At 51.1% G+C, this 22,096-nt stretch overlaps 2 protein-coding genes across 7 annotated transcripts in view; one reads left to right on the top strand and one right to left on the bottom strand.

The window, feature by feature from the left end:
* The window catches only part of Prf1 (perforin 1), a 30,224-nt gene extending 24,614 nt beyond the window's left edge, over positions 1–5,610 (bottom strand). For 5 of the 6 annotated variants that reach the window (XM_087898147.1, XM_087898151.1, XM_087898150.1 and 2 more), the window contains exons 1-2: positions 5,471–5,610; positions 4,006–4,079 (exon numbers count right to left, since the gene is read on the bottom strand). The gene's annotated coding sequence lies outside the window, so the exon portion shown is untranslated. The remainder of the gene's footprint in view (positions 1–4,005; positions 4,080–5,470) is intronic. The other variant, XM_087898152.1, reaches the window with a different exon arrangement.
* Positions 3,338–22,096, top strand: part of Adamts14 (ADAM metallopeptidase with thrombospondin type 1 motif 14) — a 65,788-nt gene continuing 47,029 nt past the window's right edge. Inside the window, exons 1-2 of the mRNA XM_087898145.1 lie at positions 3,338–3,887; positions 5,517–5,917. Coding sequence (XP_087754271.1) covers positions 3,806–3,887; positions 5,517–5,917 — 483 coding nt within the window. The 5' untranslated portion in view covers positions 3,338–3,805. The remainder of the gene's footprint in view (positions 3,888–5,516; positions 5,918–22,096) is intronic.

Raw genomic sequence — 22,096 nt, 5'->3', positions numbered from 1 at the left:
TCCTCCTCTCCAATGCCTCTAGTTTGTGTCAATTTGACATTAGTCTAGTCAGCACAACTATTGTTGCCATCACGAAGACGTTTTGAAAACTAAAAAGGAACACAGAGAGGCAACATCTCCCAGCGGCCAGTGTGCATACAAGCACACTGGTTGTGGGACACTACCTAGACATGGATGTTTGCCAGCTGTGGGTTCTGGTCTGAGCTGCCTGACCTGGCAGGGCTGTTGAGAAGGTCAAGGTAGGCATGCCAAGTGTTAGCTGTGATGACTGCTTCTGTTTTCCACACCTTTTAAGATTAGGAAACCAGGACGATCTCTCCTCTCCCCCAGCCCTGCCCCAGTGTGGACCTGGAGACCTTTACGTAGACTCTGAGTTCCCATGCATGTCTTGAGTTTTCCCCTGGAGTGATGGGTTGTTCTGGGAATCACCTGAGCCCTCAGATTCTCCAGGGATGAATCCTTCTCTGACTCTGATTCATTTGATTATTTAGCATTTGTGAGCGCCTACTATGTATGCAGCATAGGGATTGAGGACCCTGGAGTTTAAAAAGCCCTCCCAGGTCCCTGCTCCCTATGGAAGATGGGGGCAAGCAGATGCTGATCTTGAAATCACACAGGATGACATCAGAACGCAGCAAGAACTGGTTAGAAGAAAGAAGGTAGAGCCCTTGGAGGAGAGAGAAGAGTCCTGCCAAGGTCCTGAAGCCGGGTGAGCCTAGTGCCTGCAAGGAGCTAGGCTGGAGGGCTGTGGAGGCAGGAGGATGGGCAACAAAGGGTCTGGCCTCTGTCCTGAGCCTGACGAAGGCTTTGGAGATTTGAAAGCAGAGAGAGCCACACGATGTGAGGGGCTGTCTCTTCTGGCTATAACTAGAGAAGGTCCCAGGGGCCAGAGGGGAGATCGGTTAGAAACACAGCGTGTGCTGTTCAGGAAAAACTTGCTATGTTTTGGGTGTTGTGGGTACAAGTGCGTCTTAGAAAGAGGATGCTGCATTTGGAAGATCTTTCAAGTCTGCTCCATGAACTTGGAAGTGACTCGGGAGCCCCAGGCTGCCTGGTGTCCTGATTGTCTAGGTGAACAGTGGTGACTTTGCACTGAGCTCTGGTGGGATTCTCTTCCTCTCTTGAGAATTTCAGAGCCACTAATTGCATCAGGATTCTAAGATGAGAGCCCCCTTTCTGTGTTTTGGGGTTTTCACCTCCTCCGGGTAGTAGTCAGACTTGTCTGCAATAGCAGCTGAGACTCAACAAACCACAGCCACCTGCTGGATACATTCTGTGACAACACTGCCCCTTGTCTCAAACTCACACCCTTAGGGGCCATCGGGAACTCCCCAATGTAAAGACATATGTGCATCAACCTTGAGCCAGCTAATCTTCACCCTGGACCACAAGCAGGAGGGAAGGAAGTGTAGAGGCTCTTTTTCCACTACGGAGGCAGCAGGGACCTCAGTCGGGGGTCTGGCCCCCCAGCTGAATCAGTTGTGTGACCTCAGTTGTTCAGTGGTAAAATAAAGGGGAACTACTGAGCTGAAGACTGGCCCTTGTAGACCCTGTCCTCTGGGATTTTGACAGTTCCGAGAGCTCAGGCTGGAGGTTGGGCACGTCTAGCTAATGCTGCCTTTCCTCTGTGAGGGACAGGGACACTCAGTCAGGCAGGCTGGTTTACTTTCTCTGTGCATGGCCCCCTCCCAGCCGGGACACATCCTTTGCTCATCTGGCTTCCCTGTCTTCCCCAGGCTCCTTCTCCTCCCATATGTGCCCTTGTCCCTACTAGCCACCCTGCTCCTCTAGCCACTGGCGTTTCTCCAGCCTTCTCTCACCTGGCGCAAAGCTTGTTTGGAACATGAGCCATCTCTTCTGACTGGCCCCTGGTGACAAACGACACCTTCTAGCATCTTCCTCCCTGGAACCTTGCACTGAACATTGGATAAGTGTGGGAAGGCCATTGCCCATGGAGTGCCACCCACTCGCCCCACCAAGCCACTCTCCCAAGGCATCAGCTTGGGAAACCCAGAACTTGCCTTCCTTGGAGAGTCCTCCAGGCTACAAGAGTGGGTTTCTTCACACGGCCCTGTTCACGTCCAGAAGCAGGGCTACCCAGCCACTTCCTCACCTTTTGTCCCCATCGCCCTCTCCCTAACAAAGCCTTTCTCAGTGGAAAAGGGCCTGGACACATAATCCTTGGCCAACACAAGCAACCATTGTAGCCTTAGGGAAAGGGGGTGGGGGCAGAGAAATAGGATGAGGTTTTGATTTCCCTTTGCCAAGGCTGGCTCCAGGGAAGGCCCCAGCCCACAGCTCATGACTCAGACTCTGGAGCTGTAGCTGCAGTCTGTGCCTCTTGACTTGCTCTGCTGGGGGCGGGAAGGAGGAGAAGGAGGAGAAGGAGGAGTGGGGCCAGGGTGCTTGAGCTTTCTAGAGGAATCTTCTCTGGGATGGCTTTTCCCGAAGGGAGCTATCCTTATATCACTTTGTCACATCTGTTCCCACTTTACTGCCTGGAAGACTGAGGCCCCAGGGAAAGCAAGCCGATATCTTAGAATCATTAAGTAGATTTACAGCGTTCTGGAGCTGAATCTTTGCAGCCCATAGCCTGCTCATCTCCTTGACCCTCCTTCAACCCTGGCCCACTTCCTGCCCACATCAACTTCACACATAGCCCCTTCTGCCCTGTTTTGACCTCACAGGTGGTTGATGCCATTTATAACTGAGTGCTTCGAGGTCACTGCTCTTTGAGCTGGCCTCCCCAGACCTCAGTGTCATTTCAAAGCCATAGGCACAGTTAAACGTAAACAAGAAAACAATAAAAATAGCGAAGCCAACCAGATCCTCCTTCCTCTAAGTCTCCGCCTGGAAGTAGTCTGAAGTATAGTCTAATTTCAAATTATTAAGAACATACTTGTAAAGTGGAACAAGAACACGGGGTTTTCTGATGGGCTGTGGGCCCTGACTGTGGAACTGGTCTCGACAAGTCGTCAAGCCAGCATCTGCTGTGCCTGTTCTTCACACTACAGGCTACAGACTGCGGGGTGGATATACTGGGCGTTCATCGTTTATTGTGTGTCTTTTGTGTCCTGTGGTTAACAGCTATGCCACAGATGAAGAAACAGTCTCAGAGTTGGGATTTCCATCTGGGCAGTTGGGCTGTGTGACCCTACAGGGCCCCTCTCTTCACCTTCCTGTGCCCTGCTCTTGATTAGAACACAGGACAGCAGAAGTACCCTAGGGTTCATGGCGTTGTCATCTGCAAAGTGGGAAGATCCAAGGGGTCAGGAACTAGTAGGGCAACCCGGGAGGTGGGGGGAAGTTCCCCATCCTCATCCTCAAAATGCTGTGGGACACCCCTAAGAGCAATGGCTCTGGTGTAGTCACAGAGCCGGCAAAGGGGGCGGAGCGGTCCTGGGAAGCTGTTCAGGCGGTCGCTCCGGAAAGCTCTGGCGTCTGAAGGGACGATCACCCCGTGCGCCAGGAGCCCCCGCGCGCGGGCTCCGCGTGGCACTTCCGATTCGGGCCGCACGCCGAGGCTCGCCAGGCCCGCCCCCGCCCCCAGCGCCCGCGCCCCCCGCCCGAGCCGCACGGCCCGCCCTGCCAGTGTACCCGCCCCGCGCCCCTAGCCGGTCTCGCCGAGTCCGGGCGGCTTGGGACAGCGCGGGCGGATAGAGCGGCTGCAGCTGGAGCCACCAGTGCGGGCGCCCTGCCGTGGGGGCCGGGAACGGGCCGGCAGGAGGCGGAGGCTGCCGGCTGCTCTGCGATCTGGCAGTCCGGGGACTCGGGCGCCTGCCCGTTCCTGTCCCCGCGCGGCCACATGGCTCGGCTCTGCGCGCTGCTGCCCTGCCTGCTGCCCTGGTACTGCACGCTCTGCGCGGCCGCGGGCAGTCAGACCCCAGGTGCGTGCGTGCGGGTCGCGCGGGGACATGGGGTCTCCGGGGTGCTAGGGGTCGGAGTGGCCCCAGGATGCAGGAGCCAGCCTAGCAGGGTTCGAGGCGGGTGGAAGGTGGTGTGTACCTGGTTCCGGCTGAGTTGCTTCGTTTAGGCTGCTTTTAGCCATTTCTGCCCCATTCTGTCACTGGCGAAGTGACCTGCAGGAGGGATTGGGGAACACGCATCTCTGCCCGTGAGAAAAAGTCACAGTGAGCTCCCCCTCCCCCTCTCTTCCCCCACTTCTCTTGATCTTTTAATGCCTTGTCTCTAACTTGGGTGGCACTGTGGAATTGTGTGCACGTGCGTGTCTGAGTGTGCATGTCTGGTTGTCCCACACGGAATCAGGCTAGCAGGTGACTGCTTCCCACAGCAGAAAACTAAGGGCACCGTTGCTTCTGACCAGAAAAAAAAAGGTTCTTCCCCTATTCCCCTCCAAGCCCATCACATAGCATCCTCAGATACTATTAGGTTGTCTCCCAGGCATAGACCAGAGACATACCACATACATCTTACAGCATCGGTACCCTTTGGGTGCTTTGGGGGCATACAGAAAGGCTCTGTGATTTCTAGGGAAGGTTCATGTGCAAAAGTGGGACCCCTTTTACACAGTCTTGTGTTCCTTTGCCTGTCACAGCGAAAAGATAAAGGGACATCATCCCCCCATTTGCAATGGCCCCCGGGGGATCTTAAAGGAGCATCCTTCTGTGTGTGTTTTATCAGCGCTGTTAGCTGGGGAGGCGAGGGATAGGACTATGGAGAAGTGGAAATTCCTTCCAACTTGTGTCCATGAATCACCAGGCCTGGGAGCCAGTGAGCTGTCATTCCTGCCTGGCTGTGCACAGAGAGGACTGCATGAGAATGGGGCCCACTGCCTGGCAAACCGCCTACGGCGCAGGGCCATGACCTCACACTTCAGTCAGCCCAAGTGGGCAGGTCACCCCCCGGTGTCTCTTTTTATTTTTGAAGTTCTATATTTATCCTGCTTGGGGCTGGGCAGTGCAGAAGCCTCACAACCACTTCGCTGCTTTTAAAAAAGTTTCCTTTCTAACCTCGGAAAAATATATAACGGCGCATTCCCTCACTCCCTTCTCCAGCCCCTCCTTTATCTGTGTTAAGGGCCCGGATCCCCTGGGTTTCTAGGTGTGTTTGTTTTGGCAGCGGCATTCTTGGGAGCGTGGCGAGGTCCCTACCCCAGGCTGATGACTTCAGTACGCTGGGGGAGTCGAGGCAGGTCTGGAATTTTAGTCCTTTCTAAGCAGTGCTCAAAGTTGGAAGGCTTGTTGCCATGGTGACGGGACTTTGTTTGACATCATTTGTTTACTTCTGCTAAATATATATAAAAAAGACCGGACAGCTACAGAAAGAATGTACGTTCACAAATTTATGTCTACCTGAGTGTCATTCAGCCAAGTGCAGGGGGACTGTGCAGGCTCAGGAAGTAGTGGGGAGAAAAGGAATGAACTTGGGCTAAGGGCTCTGTGATAGGTGATGCTCAGCGCTGCCTGTCCGTCTCTCTCCTCCCCAAAGGGGATTCCCAGATCCCTCTTACCTTTGTACAGCGTACCGTGAAGTGACTCTGTGTTTACCTCCAACAGACCAGCACCTCTCTGGGAAACTCCGTGACTACGTCGTGACTGTGCCCTGTAGCACGGATTTTCGGGGACGCTTCTTGTCCCATGTGGTTTCCGCCCCCACAGCAGCCGCTTCACATGGCCACCTCCGGGTGGCTCGCAGCCCCCCGAGACTGGAAAGAGAGACTCTGAGGCCTGGTGGTCCAAGGCACCACTTCCTCTACTTCAACGTGACTGTCTTTGGGAAGCTGCTTCACTTGCGCCTGCAGCCCAACCGGAGGTTGGTGGCACCAGGCGCCCCGGTGGAGCGGCACGAAGACTTCCGGGAGCTCTCCCGACAACCCTTGCGGCAGGAGTGTGTGTACACTGGAGGTGTCACCGGAATGCCTGGGGCAGCCGTTGCCATCAGCAACTGTGATGGATTGGTAAGGGACAAGACTTTCCCTCCTACTGAGCATCGAGTTCCTTTCACAGTCCCCCCCCCCCCAGGTTCTTGATTCCCAAGGACATGGTACACAGTGCCACCACCATGCCCTTCCTGGCTGCCATGCTCTGCCAGGTGTGAGGTAGCCATAGTGGGATAGTACCCTTTCAGTGCTTTTATTCTACAGGAAACCACCAATAAGCTACTTCCTGGGACCTCTGGACCCAGACTGAAACAGGGCTGAGGACGTCATAGCCTAAGTCAGTGGTTCTCAACCTGTGGGTCAGGACACGTTTGGGGGGGGGAATAAAATGGCCCTTTTACAGGGGTCACCTAAGACTCTTCTGCATATCAGATATTTACATTATGATTCATAACAGTAGCAAAATCACAGTTATGAAGTAGTGATGAAGATAATTTTATGAATGGAGAGGCCACCACAATGTTCAGAACTATATTAAAGGGTTCCAGCAGTAGGAAGGTTGAGAACCACTGTTGTCGGGTGTGCTGGTGGCTGTGCTCAGAAGCTATGCAGATGTGGACGAGCTAACCTTTCTATGCTTCTTTCCCTGAGTCTGTCTGCATGCACACCTGGATCGAGGCATGGGGAGATGCTTCGTCTGTGTATCTTGGGCCTAAACTAAGGTATGAAGGGGGTGAGCAACACTGTTCAGACTTCCTCAGGAACTGTCCCTGTCATTGAACCAGTTCACTGGTCTGCTGACAAGTGGCTGACTGCTAGATGCCGCAGGGACCAGGGCCATGTGACTCTGACTGCTCGTGGGGTGTACCATACAGGGCCACATAGTGCAGTGCACTTGACAACACTTGTACTTGGTGGTCAGGGCTGGTGGATGGGTGAGCCTGGAGCTGAACATGCCTAGGATGGTGTTGCTGATTGCCGTGGCCTCTGTGTAAATGCCCCCCTTAGGTATGCCACCTTGGGTAAGTTGTTTCCCGTCTCTAGAATCTACACTTAAAATTTTTTTCATTGCCTTTATTTATTCACTGGGTTCATCCCCAGTGATATGCATGGATTAAGTGCAGTGTTCGATATGTTCTATTCCAGATGCTCACTGGGCTGGATGGTAGAGTGGGCGATGAGGGTCACTGCCTCGGGTGCAGGTCACAGGTTAAATGAGGATGGAGCCCCTGCTTAGACAGGCTTAAGGGAGGAGGTGCCACTGCCTTAGAACTGCCCAGACATCATCAACAGGGATGCATGTGTTGGGTTCTTGACGGCAGAGTGAAGGTCGGACTCAGGAAGGCCTGAGAGTGTTTAGGTAGCAAACAAGGGTTGTCGAAGGCCCAGTTTGCCTCCTGGGAAGGGTTCCCTCAGGAGCTGATAGGCTGGGACACTTTCAGGCCCAAGGATCAAGATTGGGAATGCCCCCAGGAGACTGCAAGTGACCCAAAGGGTTGCTCATCATGGCGACTGATGCTCTGCATCTGGAGGAACATGGGATTCTGGTAGAGGCCAGTTCTTTGTGGGTGCTGGAGAGGCTCCAGGGTTCAGAATGGGGTCTCTTCTTCTTGGTCAGGGATATCTCCTCAATGGGTCTACCCAGTGCTCCTCGTCTGTCTTCAGTGTCTCTCAGAGTCAAGGTCTGGTGCGGAAGTGGCCACACGTGTAAGATTTGTCACATCTGGTTCTGTTTTCCCAGTCTGCAGATGCTGCATTTTTAGTGGCATGGGGTGGGGTTGTGGAGGGGCCCTGAAGGCAGGATCCAGTCCTCCCTTTTCTCCCACCCCTAGGTTCCAGCCACCTCTAAACTAGAGTCCTTTTGCCTTAAAACGGGGCTGCAGTGGGTCTGAGAGCTGGCTTAGTCTTTGGTTAGGGACTTACTGGGCAAAAATGTTGATTTTTCTTCCTTAGCTATGTCTCTAGGCTGTGGCTGAAGGGAGGGTGGCTGGGGCTGGTGGACCTCCTGGTCTCCATGGGAGAGACCTGGGTGGGCTCTCGGTGAGCACCTGCAGGAGCTCTCCCAGCTCTGCAATGGAAAGTTTTGAAGGTCCTGCCAGGTCCCTGGCACGCTGTTAGAAACAGCACATAGGCCTTTCCCTGCCTTCAAAAACCTGAACCCGTCACCATTGTCCACATGACATCTCATCCCTGGCAGGTCAGGATTGGCTGTGACAGCTCCCCATGTGTCTGAAGGTGGCCCTGTCACAAAAATTTCTGTAGTTGGTCTCAGCTCAAAACAGCCCGTTCTTTCAACCTGTCCTTGAAGAAACTATGTCTGGAAGAGGCTCTTGGGCCTCATTCTCATTCTTTATTTCCCAACTAAGAAAGCCAAACCCCAGTGATGGGAAGAGACCTGGGGTACATACAAGCAAGTGAATGCCCTCTCAGGGTGGGTGGGATTGCCAAGGCACCTCCCACTATCCCTCAGCCTCTCCTGACTCAATGGAAAAGGATAGAGTCCACAGGAGTGGTGACTCAAGGCCAGTGATGGCTAGTGAGATGGTAGTCATAGCAACAGCTTCAGGACCCTGGATACTGAAAGCCACAGGGCTGTTCCGGAGACTCCTGGGCTCGGCAGGGTGCTAAATGAGGTGTTTTTAAGACTCCTGATCCAAGAGCTAACTTGCCCGCCTTCTATATAGCATTAGCTTCCTTAGAACTTGACGTTCAACTAAGAAAAATGAAACATCAATGGCCCTTGTTGTGTGTGGGCTTTAGATCCAATGAAACTTTCTGGTTTCCCAGCCTCAAATCGCCATGGTTCATCATCTATCCATTTTCAGATCTCAGCGTGGGCTGCTATGAAATAACTCACTGCATGTCATAGAACACGGCAAGCCTTGTGGTCTGCTCAGCTTGCAGTGACGTGGCGGCAGGCACTTAGATAGGCTGGCTTGAGAGGGAGGTCTGTAGGTGAGAGCATCCGTCAGGACATAGACTGCTTCCAGAAGGCTCCTGGCCTGGAGATGTGGGGTTACTGTCCCCACAGTTCTTGCTGGCCCCTTAACCATGGCCATTGTTGTGGGAAAGTAGATGGTTATTATTATTTAATTTTATGTGTACGACTGTTCTGTCTCCATGTATGTCTGGGTCCCATATATGTGCCCGAGGAACCAGAAGAGGGTCTCTGATTCCTAGTAATCGGAGTTACAGCTGCTTGTGGACAACCATATGGGGGCTAGGAACTGAACCCGGCTCCTCCACAAGAGCTCGCAACCAGAGTCATCTCTCTAGTGTCAAAAGTAATGACCACAGTTCAACCTCCTTGGGTTTGGTGGCATATGCCTGTAACCAGCTACCGCTACAGGTTTGGTGCCAGTCTGGGTTATATAGAGCGTTTCAGGCTACGTGAGCTACAGCACGAGGCTCTATCTTATTTAGAAAGAAACAAAAGCCTGCCCGAGTTCAAGGTTGGCCCGGGTTACTTAGTGAGATCCTGTCCCAAAATTTAAACAAATCATAAAAGGGCTAGGGATGTAGCTCGGTGACTGCATGCTAGCATCCGCAAGGCCCCAGCTTCAATTTGCCATGCCACAAATACAATCCTAGTCTCCAGGGGCCTTTGTAATTGCTTTATATCATCTACCACGGTCCTCTTTGGGATGCTATAGTTCTATAGATGTGTTTGTTGTCTGTCTCCAGTGGTAGTTCAATGTGAAGTTGAGGGGTGTGTGTGTGTGTGTGTGTGTGTGTGTGTGTGTGTGTGTGTGTATGAGAGAGAGAGAGAGAGAGAGAGAGAGAGAGAGAGAGAGAGAAAGAGAAATGGGAGGAAAATGTCAGATGCCTTCCTCTGTCAATCATTTGTTTGAGATACAACTTCTCACTGAATCTGGCCATAGCTTATTGTTTTCAGCCAGGCTGACTGGATGGCCAGCAATCCCAGCAATCCCCCTGTCTCTGCCTCCCTAGCACACCGCCCTTAGCTCTTTACATGCATCCTGGGGATCTGATGCTAAGTCCTCATGTGTGTGAGTGCACTCACCCACTGGGCTGTTTCCCCGGGTCATAGGGACACATTTTTTTTTATTGTATTGAGAGTATTTTGAATGCCCCACCCTGATGAATGGTTAACCAGTGAACTAATGAATGGATGGATAGATAAGTGAATGAATGAATGTATGGGTGATGCTGCAGGTGAAGCGGCCTTACAGCTGCAATATGAACATTTGTGCTGCTGGTAACTGAGAGTCACACAGGGGAGGTGTCAGAATCCTGGCGATATGAAACATTCTAGCGGTGCAGTCCCCAAGGAGAATTTATTTGTATTTTGTCTGCTCTTGCACCTCGGTAGAGGGTCAGTGTGTTGTCAAGGCCACTGGGGGATGAAGCCTGTTGACATGGGACTTGGGTGTCTGGTATACCCCCACTCCCTGCTTTCCTGTGCTTCCCTGCCTTGCACAAGACCCTTCTCCTAGGCTGCTACAGGGCTCATCCGTCACTTGCCACAGACTGACCCTGTGTCAGAGTCTGAGATAGACGTTTATACGTGCTATCTAATGTGGGAGAGATAGAGCTTAGAGCCACGGCAGGACTTCTAGGCTCTTCCTTGGCTGGCTCTCCCCTGCCGAGGAGGCTGTCTGTACCCTTTTGCTGGAGCTGCCCCAAGTGTTCTGGTTGGCATCTGAGCCACAGGGAGCAGACAGCAGGGCCTCCGTGCAGGGAGCTGTTCCTCAGTTCAAGGCTTGGCAGCCACGTTGCCTTCTGGCACTGAAGGCCTGCTTCCTGTCTCCTCGTCCTGAAGCCACAGTTGCTGCCAGGACTGGGAGCCAAGCAAGGGGCCAGGCAGAGCTCCCAGCCCGATCATGGTGGGCTGTGGCAATGATGGAGTGGGATGGGGGAGCCTTGGAGCCGTGTGGCTTCTGGGCATAGGGAAATGGAATCATGGGTGGCTTCGGCCCCCAGGGAGAAATACTCTGACTCTGGATGGCCTTCAGGACATGGTTTGCAGAGGAAGGGGAGGCTCAGGACACCTGTAGGTGTTAACCCTACCCTGCCACTTACATCAGGACCCCTCCCTCTGGAGGTGGCATGGATGGAAATAAAACAGCCACCCCTCCTTGAAGTGTATTTACCAAGCTGTTAATGTTTCTAGCCAACTGAGTTCTGGCTGGCAATAGAGGACAGTTCATTGTCACCACCTATGTCACTGTCATCACTATCGTCATCACCATCAAAACCACAGAGGGGCATGAACACATTTGCACTGTGAACTTCCTCACCTTGGGTAGCCACTGACTTGTCTGACTTACTGTTGGCTATCTGCAGGCCATAACCTTTCAACCATTTCCTGGACCTCAAGACCCTCATTGTCTTTGAGGACAGTCTTCGATAGTTTTCTTTTCCCCCTTTTTGGTTTTTCAAGACAGGGTTTCTCTGTGTAGCCTTGGCTGTCCTTGAACTCGTCCTAGAACTCACTCTATAGACCAGGCTGGCCTCAGACTCACAGAGATCCACCTGCCTCTGCCTCCCCAGTGACAGGATTAAGGGCGTGTGCCACCACTGCCCTGCTTGGGCAGTTACTTTTCTCTCAGAGGTGTTGGCTTTGTGGGGAGGAGGGAGTGAGGTCCTGAGATGGAGAGAATCCTTGGTCGCTCCCTCTAAGGGTGGGGATGCTCCCAATGCCAGAGGCATGCAGAACCACCCTGACTTGGCTTAACCCCACTCAGGGCATGCACAGATGGTTCACTGGGGTTTCTATTTCCCGTTCGCTTTCTGCATTTCTTCTGACTACCCCCATGCTGACCCGCCCATCTGGTGAAGAAGACCTGGAAGCCCTTAGTCATCTGCTTTGAGAACTGTTTCATGGACTGGAAGCTTTCAGTTCTGGTGTGTGGTTCTTGGTCCTGACTGTGTGTGGAGATCCACCTGGGTAACTCTGAGGGCATACCAATGCCCAGGCCCCTCCAACTGAGCTACGATGTCGCGAGTCCAAGGGCATGGCCTGGGTGACAATAGATCTGCAAATTCCTCGGATGATTGAAATTGAGCGTCCAGGCGGGAGGACAGTTGTCATAGCCATGTGTTTGACAGAGAAGCGAGGGTCAGATCATGGGGGATCAGGAAAGAAAATAGAAAACCTCACCCTGCTGGCGTCAGACTTCGGGAGGCATTCTCCTGTCCCTCCCTCATTTTATCCTCTACCCCCAACCCTTTGGTTTCAGACACAGAAATCGAGGCTTGGAGAAGACCCGTGCCACTTAGCATGAATAGGGTCTCAGACGTGTCATTTCCCCATGGAGCCTCACAGCCACTTGGCAGGAGAGAAGGAGGAGTCCGTCTATAGTGGTGCTGTGGTCAGAATTTAGAATGTTCCACCAGACGCTCTAGTGTTAAGGTCTGGTCACCAACTTGTGCTGCTGCTGGGAGGTAGAGACTAATGGAAGTTAGGCCATTGAAGGCGAACTCTTGAACAGACATATGGAGACCCCAGCTACTTCCTGGCACCGTGAGATGATAAGCAGCTTGGCTGTACCTGACATCCTCTGCCGTGCTGCCCGGTGGCACCACAGACTCCGAACCACCCTGGATTGGAACTGTGAGCCACAGGTACTTTTCCTTTTTTTAAACTTGATTTTCTCAGACATTTTGTCACAGCCACAAAAAGCTGATGACCACAGTCTCCTTTTTGAAACTGCTTTAGGGGAGGGGAGTTGTAGAATTCCGTTGCCTTCTGAGAGAAGGAAGCCATAAACCAGTCAGACAGCACAGCATTTTAAATAGAAAGAAATCACACCCGGTTAAAGTTACCCTCTGCCAGCCCCCTATTCTTGTTAGGGACTTTTCCTACCTGTGGGATGTGCCCCCCTCTCCCAGTTCTTGGGACTGTCTTCCCATTTCCAGGCAGAGGATCTGAGCGGGTAAAAGTGGCAGAGCCAGGAGTTAGAGAAAAATCTTTGTGGGGTTCAAGAATTGGGCTTGCATCTTTGGACCCACCATCCCCTTTCTGAGCCCCTAATCTCTAAAACATTAGTTCTCAACCTGTGGCTTGTGGCTCTTTGGGGGTCAAATGACCCTTTTACAGGGATCATTTATGACCATCAGAAAACACTGATATTTACATTGCAGTTCATAACAGTAGCAGATTACAGTTATGAAATAGTAATGAAAATATTTTTATGTTTGGGGGCCATTATGATATGTGGGACTATATTAAAGGGTCACAGCATTAGCAGGTTGAGAACCATTGCTCTAAAACATAGTTTTGAGTGATGTTAAGGACAACCACAACAGGAAATGTAGATTCTCCACATCTGTCACTGGAAGGCAGAAATGTTGCCTGGCATATGTAATTACCTCTTTACCAGATACATGCACAGAATGTCACCTTGCTCAAGATCGCCTGAATGAACAGCAGAGCCAAGATTTGAATGACAAGTTATTGAACTTAGGGTCTCTGCATTTCCCCATATTGCCCACGATATTGCTACAGATGAGCTAGTTTAGCCCCTCCCAGAGCCTGCAGAGGTCACAACCCAGGAAACAGACTCAGTGGCCATCCCATCCCAGGCAATAGCCCCAGCTGGTGGAGACTCTGGATTTCTGATGTTTCTACCAGCCCTTGTCCTGTCCTGGGAGTCCTCATGTTACTGGCTGGGGGGACGGCAGAGCATACCCATTGAGGACAAGTCTGGCTTTTCCAGCCCCATCCTGTAAGGGCTCCATGCTTCTGCCTGTTGTCAAGGCTGCAATTCAGTCTGAATCAGCCTGCAGACTTTCCTGGGCTCACGCCGAGGCCTTGGCTGCCCTTGCCTCTAGCAGATCGCCCGCAGTCGGGGCCTCACATCAGGTTTGAGTTTGCAGCATCCCTGGGCTTTCGTCTGAGCCATGCTGACTCACACTTCTGAGGAAGCAGGCAACTTGGGTGCCGTGTGTGTGTCTCCTCTTATGTTCTAGTCTCCCGGAGTCCGCAGCTGCCTTACTGAGATGTGACTCATGCACCATGCAGTTTACCCGTTCAGAGCACACAATTCAGTGAATTTGATCTTCTTTCTTCTTCTTCTTCTTCTTCTTCTTCTTCTTCTTCTTCTTCTTCTTCTTCTTCTTCTTCTTCTCCTTCTCCTTCTCCTTCTCCTTCTCCTTCTCCTTCTCCTTCTCCTTCTCCTTCTCCTTCTCCTTCTCCTTCTCCTTCTCCTTCCTCCTCCTCCTCCTCCTCCTCCTCCTCCTCCTCCTCCTCCTCTCCTCCTCCTCCTTCTTTCTTTTCTTTCTTTTTAAGACAGGGTTTTTCTGTGTAGCCCTAGCTGCCCTGGAACTCATTCTGTAGACCAGGCTGGCCTCAAACTTAAGAGATTAGCTTGCCTCTGCTTCCTGAGTGCTGGGTTTATGTGCACCACCACACCAGGCTTTTAGTGGGTTTTCTTTAGACAGGGATGTGCAACTATCCCCATAGCTAACACAAAGTTTTCGCCGGCTCATAGAGAAGGAGGTGCCCCTTACCTCTTGCCCCGGTCAGATCCCTCCTCCCTGCAGCCACTCACGTGTTCTCTCCACACATTTGCCTATTTTCTTTCTTGTAAAGGCGCTTCTAGAATTCATCACCTTTCATATCTGTCGTCTTTCACTCGGCCCGGTGTTTTCAGGCTCATCCCGATGGCATGCATCGGGACTTCATTCACTTTTATGGCTAGTTCTATTACACAGATATGTCATGTTGACGGTAGGCATCTGGACAACTTGCCCTTTGTGATGGCTATGAACAGTGCTTCCGTAAGTGCTGGTGTTCGGTGCTCTTCTGGTTGCTATGACAAAATGCCTGGCAGGGTTTAAGAAGCGGTACAGTCTGTCGTGATGGGGAGACGAGGCGGCGGGAGTGTGAGGCGGCTGGCCACACTGCACCTTTGTTCAGGCAGCAGAGAGAGGTGAAATCCGCCACTCAGTTTGCTGTCTCCATTTTTCCTTTTTATTGGGGCTGTGGGATGCTGCTGCCCACATTTAGGGTGGATCTCCCTCTGTTAAACCTTTCTGGAAATGCCTTCCCAAACCAGTCAAGAAGTGTGTCTCCTAGGTGGCTCTGAATCCACCCAAGCTGACAATAAATGTCAACAGTCCATGGGCAAGATTTTTTGTGTGGACGTATTTTTGTTTGTCTTGGGTCTCTACTTAGGAGGGGATTTTCTGGAAGTTGTATTAAAGCTGTTTAATTGTGTAAGGAGCTGCCAGACTGCTTTCAAGTGACTGTACATTTTACATTCCCACCAGCAGTGTGTAACGGCTCCAGTTTCTCCTCATTCTTGCCAACACTTGTTATTATCTTACTTTGATTCTAGCGGGTGTGAAGCAGCATTTCATTGTGGTTTGGATTTGAGTTCCCCCGCTGACTAATGACACTGGGCACCTTTTCATTGGCCATTTAAATATATTCCTTGGAGAAATGGCTACTCAGATCCTTTGCCTATTTTTAAATTGGGTTGTTTGCTTTAATTATCAAGTTGTTCAAGTTCTATCATCCAGATACTAGTTCATTACTAGTAGAGGCTTGTCTTTTTTGTTTTTTTTACTTGACTGGTCCCCATCATGCCCGGGCATAGAGAAGCCCTGACGGGAACCCCATGCTAGGGTGACAGATGAATGGAGCTTCCTTCATGCCATATCTCAGAGACCATAGTCCAGCATGGCCTTTCAGTATCAGGGCCCTGGAGGACCCTGGGGGTGCTGCATACAACTGAACTGACTGCAGGGTTAGGGTACCAGGAGTTGCAGGTCTTGAGTCTTAGCCTACTTTGGTTTTTTTCCCCATAGATGGTTAAAAGAAAGGAGGGAGAGTAGGTCTGGGCATAAGCCTAGAGTTCTCTGAAGTTTGCCTGGCTGGTGGAAATCTGGCTCGCTCTCTGTTCAGGGGGTTGTGGGTAAACATGAAAGGGTAACATGAAAGGTAAACACACACACATACCCCATATATATATAATATATATATATATTATATATATAAATATGGAGTTCCAAGAAGGGTGGGGTGGCTGGTATGATCAGGAATTAGATGCCTGCATGGGGTCTTTTAAGCCAGGATCGGGGATAAGCTTAGGGAGAGCATATGATTAGAGGAGACCAGGCCAGGACAAAGAAGCGCTAGCCAACTTTAGCCACAGTGTAGTCATCGGTGAGCACCTTTCAGGGAGTGGTGGCTCCACAAGCCCGTTTGCAGTGGGGAGAGAGAGACAGGGAGATGGTGAGACACGGGGCAACGAGTGTAGCTGGCTCTTTCCCGTGAGCCTGGAGCCGCAGCTGGGTAGGGAGGGGAGATCTCTGGACGGGCTTGAGTGTTGAGAGTCTAGCAGAGGAGCGTGTGGTGTTGCTGAAGAGACAGCCATGCTCGCAGGAGTCGAGCCTGGCCTATTTCTAAGCTTGGATTTCCATTCCGTTTAAGAACACACAGTCCAGGCCTTCCTGTGGTCACCCTGGAGGTTTGTTTGCTGTCTCAATGCCCCCTTATCTCTAGATCTCCATGCACATACATGCAGCTGTAGAGCAAACATGCTTATACATGCAAAGTCACACTTATGAACAAATTTCAAAATAATTTGGCCTCCGTTATCTACTGAAATATCTGGGACTTAATCCTGATGGTAGATGACTGCTGGTCATGAACTGAACTTGCTCAGTTAGGTCCATAACAGGTCACAAAGTGTTTTCATTTTCTTTCTTTCTTTCTTTCTTTCTTTCTTTCTTTCTTTCTTTCTTTCTTTCTTTCTTTCTCTCTCTCTCTCTCTCTCTCTCTCTCTCTCTCTCTCTCTCTCTCTCTCTCCTTCCTTCCTTCCTTCTTCCTTCCTTCCTTTTTTTTTTCTTTCTAAGACAGGGTTTCTCTGTGTAACAGCTCTGGCTGTCCTGGAACTCATTATGTAGACTAGGCTGGCCTCGAACACAAAGAGATCCCCCTGCCTCCGCCTCCCCTGAGTGCTGGGATTAAAGGTGTGCACCACCACTGCCTGGCTTTACACAGGGTGATTTCTAAACACCCCCCCCCCCCCGCCTCAGTTGTCATGTGACCACTTCTTTAGGCGCTCTGGGATTTCACTGAAATTGTGAGTACTTCCCTGCCCTGGGCAACCGGGGAGAACCTCAGTATGGCCTGGAGGCCTCTGGATGTAGACAGAGAGAAAGCTGTTGGCTTTGCTATTGAAGTGATGTATGTCACCACACAGTGCACTGGAAAAATCCAGCGAGAACCTCTGCCCCCACTAGCCGTACACCTCTCAGGAAGGACACGTCAGAAACAGCCACATTCAAGGGAGTTCAGTGCAAGGCTAGGGTGGCCAGGCCTTCCCTTGAGGGTTTCCATCCTGAGCGACTGGCCGAGGGCCCACCTGGTATCTGGCTCTCTAAGACGTAACCAAGGATTCATTCTTTGTTTTGCTTTTGTTGTGTGAGGAGCGTTTGTGGTGTGTATTTCCTACTTATGTACTGTTTCTGAGAGAAGAACCAGTGGGGTGGAAATAGCTAGGACCAGCATTCATTTCCCAGCCCTTCCGCAAATCCTTTTTCCCCCTTTTCCTTGATGTTTTATCCAGAAATTTGATTTGATTTTAGGGCTTTAAAATTAGCTACCACTTTTCAGAAATATAAACGTCGCATAAATTGAGAGACGGGGTGGTTTAGTGAGGAGGCAGGGAGCCAGAAGGCCCTGCTTGCCAGGCCGTCGGCCTTGCGCGGTGCCTGGCTTCCTGGCCAGGGCAGGGATTCAAGGGAACTTGTGCCAAGCCTCTCTGTGTGTCAGGGAGGAGAGCAAAGCTGGTGGGGAAGGGTCAGGGTTTGTGCTGCCCAGGTGGGTCAAACCCTAGAGGTCTCCATGAAGGTGAGAGATAGCTGGAGCTAGGGGCCAGGGCCAGGCTGGCCTCTTCATCCTCTCTCTAAGATCAGGGTCTCTGAGGCCTAGAAAGAGCCCAGATCTGGCCCAGGCCTATGCATCATGCCCCAAATGGGATAAGAACAATCTTTGGATTGTTCTCTGCTCTTGATTTCTGGGGACCAATGAGATGCATAGTCATAAAATGTGCCCCTAGTTGCTGGGTCTAGCTCTTTTGCCATAGTTATTAAATTGGTTTGGGGGGGGTACATTCTCTGGCTCTGCCCTGGGGCAAGGCCTGACGTCAGGAGACTAAGTAGACAGGACCAGGAGTCTGAGGTGTCGGAGAGCTGAGGGGGGTGTGGTAGGCAGGTTAGTGTGGGCTGAGTGTCCTTTCTGGTTGAGAGATGGGAAGTCACCTGGGGAGTGGGAGGGCGCTGATCCCTTTATGAGCCCTGTCCTTTGGTTCTCCTCATGGTGGGAGGTGTCCAAGGGAACAGCTGGCCAGAGGTGAGACTGAGCATTCTTGTTCTAAAAGGCTAGATTCCAACAGAAGCCAAGAGAACTTCAGGTGGGACTAGGAAAGGACCCCCAGGGCGGATTCTAGTCCAGATGAGCCAAGGTTATATGGTTCATCAGTTATGGAGCATAGAGACCTGGGTCGTTGCATGGCTTGGGCAAGTTGTTTGACTTTCTGACCCTCTAAAACTTATTTATGAAATGGGTCTAGTATTAGTGCCTTTATCACAGGGCTGTGAAGGTCAAGTGGTATGAGAAACACATGATGTGGGTACTTTTTTCCCCCTGTTTTTTGAGAAGAGGTTTCCACTGTGTAGCAGCCCTAGCTATCCTGGAACTTGCTTTGTAGATGAGGCTGCCCTTGAACTCAGAGATCCACTTGCCTCTGCCTCCCGAGTGCTGAGATTAAAGACATACGTCTCCAAGTCCAGCTGTCTTAGTTAGGGCTCCTGTTACTGTGAAGAGACACCATGACCACGGCAAGTCTTATAAGGAAAACATTTCATTGGGGTGGCTCGCGTAAAATTTCAGATGTTCAGTCCATCATCATTATAATGGGGAGCATGGCAGTGTGCAGGCAGACATAGAACTGGCTACAACTTGATCAGAAGGCAACAGGAAGTTGACTGAGACACTGAGACATGGGACAGTATCTCGAGGAAACCTCAAAGCTCACCTCCACAGTGGCACACTTCCTCCAACAAAGCCATACCTACTCCAACAAAACCACACCTCCTGATAGTGTCGCTCCCTATGAATTTATTATATTCAAACTATCACACCAGCTTTTAAGAACTACTTTTTTAATAATAATAGATAATAAAGCAGTTTACAAAGGGTAGAACAGAGGGACATATTCTAGTTTTCCGTCTGTTGCTGTGATAAAACACTCTAATCAAAAGCAACTTAGGGGGAAAGGGGTTTATTTGGATTACACTTTGAGGTCACAGTCCATCACTGAAGGAAATCAGGGTGAGATCTTGAAGGTAGAGACCATAGAGGAATATTGGTTGCTGACTTGCTCAAGTTCATGCTTAGCTATCTTTCTTCTACAGCCCAGGACCCCCAGCCTAGGGAAGGGTGCTACCCACAGGGAGCTGGGTCCTCCTATGACAATTAGCAATCAAGACGATGTCTCGTAAGCATGCATTTAGACCATGCTTATGATAAAGAACTGAGACACCCTTCTTGGTGACTCCAGGCTGTGGCAAGTTGATACATTGGGAGCACCTCTGTAGAGATTTTCTTACATCACAAGACAGGAGGGTTTCTGTCACTGGGGACACTGAAGCATAAGTTAGAGGTCCCCTAGCTGGTTTTGTCATTAAGTTAGAAAATCTCAATCTCGAGCTTAAAAGTGTGGTCAGTGATTGTGGGCTGGGCAGCAATGATAGCATCCGGGTCATTCTGGAACCTGCATCTCTGCTCTGAACCACAGGGGATCACTGACCCACGAGACAGGAGGTATCAACGCTTGAAAGCTCTGCTTTGTGCAGTTGGTTAAGCAAGTTCCAGACTAGAGAGTGTCTGGGTAAGGAGAACCAGGGCATGAGACAGGTGGGTGGAGTCTTCTGATTGACTGTCTAGGGAATTCTGTTCTGCTAGTGTGCTTCAAGAAGCATGAGGGCTGAGATGGCACAGACCACCTCCCGGGGCAAGCCTGGTTGTGTGGATCTTGGCCTGGATAGACCTGCAAAGGGATGGTTTCTTTGCTTGTCCCAGGGGCCAGGCACAGCCCCTCTCTAGCAGATGGGACGTAAGAAGGAGTATGGAAAGTGATGGTGGGCTGGGCTGAGCTTCCTCACCAGCCCTGTCAAGACTGCCCAGCTGGAATAGCTTTGGGGAATGTCCTGTGCTTTAACCCTGAATCTTTCATGTGCCCTGGGATCGTGTAGTTCTATAGTAGTAGAGGCTCTTGAGTTTGGCCATTGTCTTAGGGTTTCTCTTGCTGTGAAGAGATACCATGACCACAGCAACTCTTATAAAGAAAAATACTTAATGGAGTGGCTTACAGTTTCAGAGGTTTAGTCCATTATCATCATGGTGGGACATGCTAGCATGCAGGCAGGCATGGTGCTGGAGCTAAGAGTTCTTACATCTTGACTCCAGGCCACAGGAAGTGATCTAAGAGGTACTAGACTGTAACTTGAGCATAGGAGATCTCAAAGCCCACCCCAACAGTGAAGCACTTCCTACAGCAAGGCCACAACCTCCCATTAGCGTCATTCCTTCTGGGGGCCATTCTCTTTCAAACCACCACAGCCATTGCTTGTTGTCCTTGCTCAGCTTCTGCTTGTGACCCCCAAGGCCTCTCTGATCCATGGCACAGTCCCTGCTTCCCTATGCTGCCCAAGGCCCCCGTCCACCTGACATGCCCTTTCCATCTCGGGTGGCTTTCTTTGACCACCCTACCACTTTCTTCCTTCCTCTCATGCATTCATTTCCCTTCGTCAAGCTGTAGGGTCTAGCCCAGGCTGCTAATCTCCAGGTGCCTGTTTGACAGCTGGGATCACCACTGCTCTTCCTCAGACTACACTGTCTGGCGGCAGAGTGGAGGTGTGCTGTCAATATGGGAGAGAATGAAGCTCGTGCCAGGAAGCCTAGAGCGTTCGAACCCCTTGCTTCTAGTCCTTATTCTGGCTAGGATTTCCGTGGGGCCAACACAGACCCCTTTGGGCAGGGGTGTCAGTTTGTGTTTTTAGCTCTTGTAACTAGGTAGTGGGTGCACACCCATCCCTTGGGACCACACCTGTCCTAGTGCTGGGCAGGGTTGGACGTTCCTCGTCCTTGGCTCCTTCCCAGAGCCAGAGGCTGAGCCTTATTTGCCTGTTTCCCAGAGCAAGTGGTAGGTGCTGAGTCTTTTGAAGGAATGATAATGCTGACATTGCATGTGCTGTGTGTGTGTGTGTGCATGCGTGTGCTTGTAGGGGTGTGGTGCAAGCGTGTGCATGCAATCATTCACGAGACACAGCATGCATGCAATCAGAGAACAATAAGCGTGGGTCCGGTCATCTGCTACCTTGATTTAAACAGGATCTCTTGTTCATGGTGCTTATGTCCGAGTCTCCAGTCCCCCACCCAGGCATGCTGAGACTATGGGGGTAGCCTCGGCTACTGTGTCTAGCTTTTATGTGGGTTCTGAGAATCTGAGTGCAGGCTGTCAGGCTTATACAGCAAGTACTTTATACTCAGTCTTCCCAGCCCAAGAGTCCTGTCCCTGGCATTTTAACAAAAACACCAGGAGTTTCTCAGACCATCCCATTACCTGATGAAATGGAGCCAGGGTAGGCTACACACTGTCACAATGCCACCATTTTTCCCTGGAGTATTTCTTGGCCTCCCCCATGGGTCTGTAATGAGGTGTGACGGTGACCGTCTCGGTCTTGACCAGCTTGGTTTTCTGCTTCAGTAGCAAATGAAAAGGGCCCGATGCTGTCGGGGCAGGTGCACTGGGGCCTTGGAAGGACGTCTCTGAGGCTCAGCTCCCAAGCAGGCTGAGCTGGGGAGGTGGGTGGAATTGAACGGTGTGCAGTGGCTGCTTCAAGAAAGGGGGGGTTGTGGTTCAAATGGAGAAGGCTCGTCAGCTTATAAAATGTGCCTTGGAGCTCGGCTCTGTGTTTGCAGCTGGGCTCCCGGTGTACGGGATACTGAAGGCATTCAGTGGGTCTTTGTTAGAACAAGTGAATGAATTCAACAAACATTTATTTATTAAACAGTATCTGCTGTTTTCCACACACCGTGGTAGGTGGGCTGGCCTGCTTTATGGAGGTGACGTGCATGCGTGTGTGTCTATGCACATGTGCAGGCATATGTATATTAACACACATCTCTTTATACACTTTTTTGGCCTCTTTCATTATGGTCTTGGTTGGTGGCTAATAACACATTTTCTGGTTTTGGCCAAGGTTAGATTTTTGGCC

Source organism: Myodes glareolus, chromosome 18, assembly GCF_982192425.1.
Source record: "Myodes glareolus chromosome 18, mMyoGla1.1, whole genome shotgun sequence".
Taxonomy (NCBI): Eukaryota; Metazoa; Chordata; class Mammalia; order Rodentia; family Cricetidae; genus Myodes; species Myodes glareolus.
The sequence above is the reverse complement of the archived record's forward strand: the minus strand, read 5'-3'. Positions and strand labels throughout refer to the sequence as shown.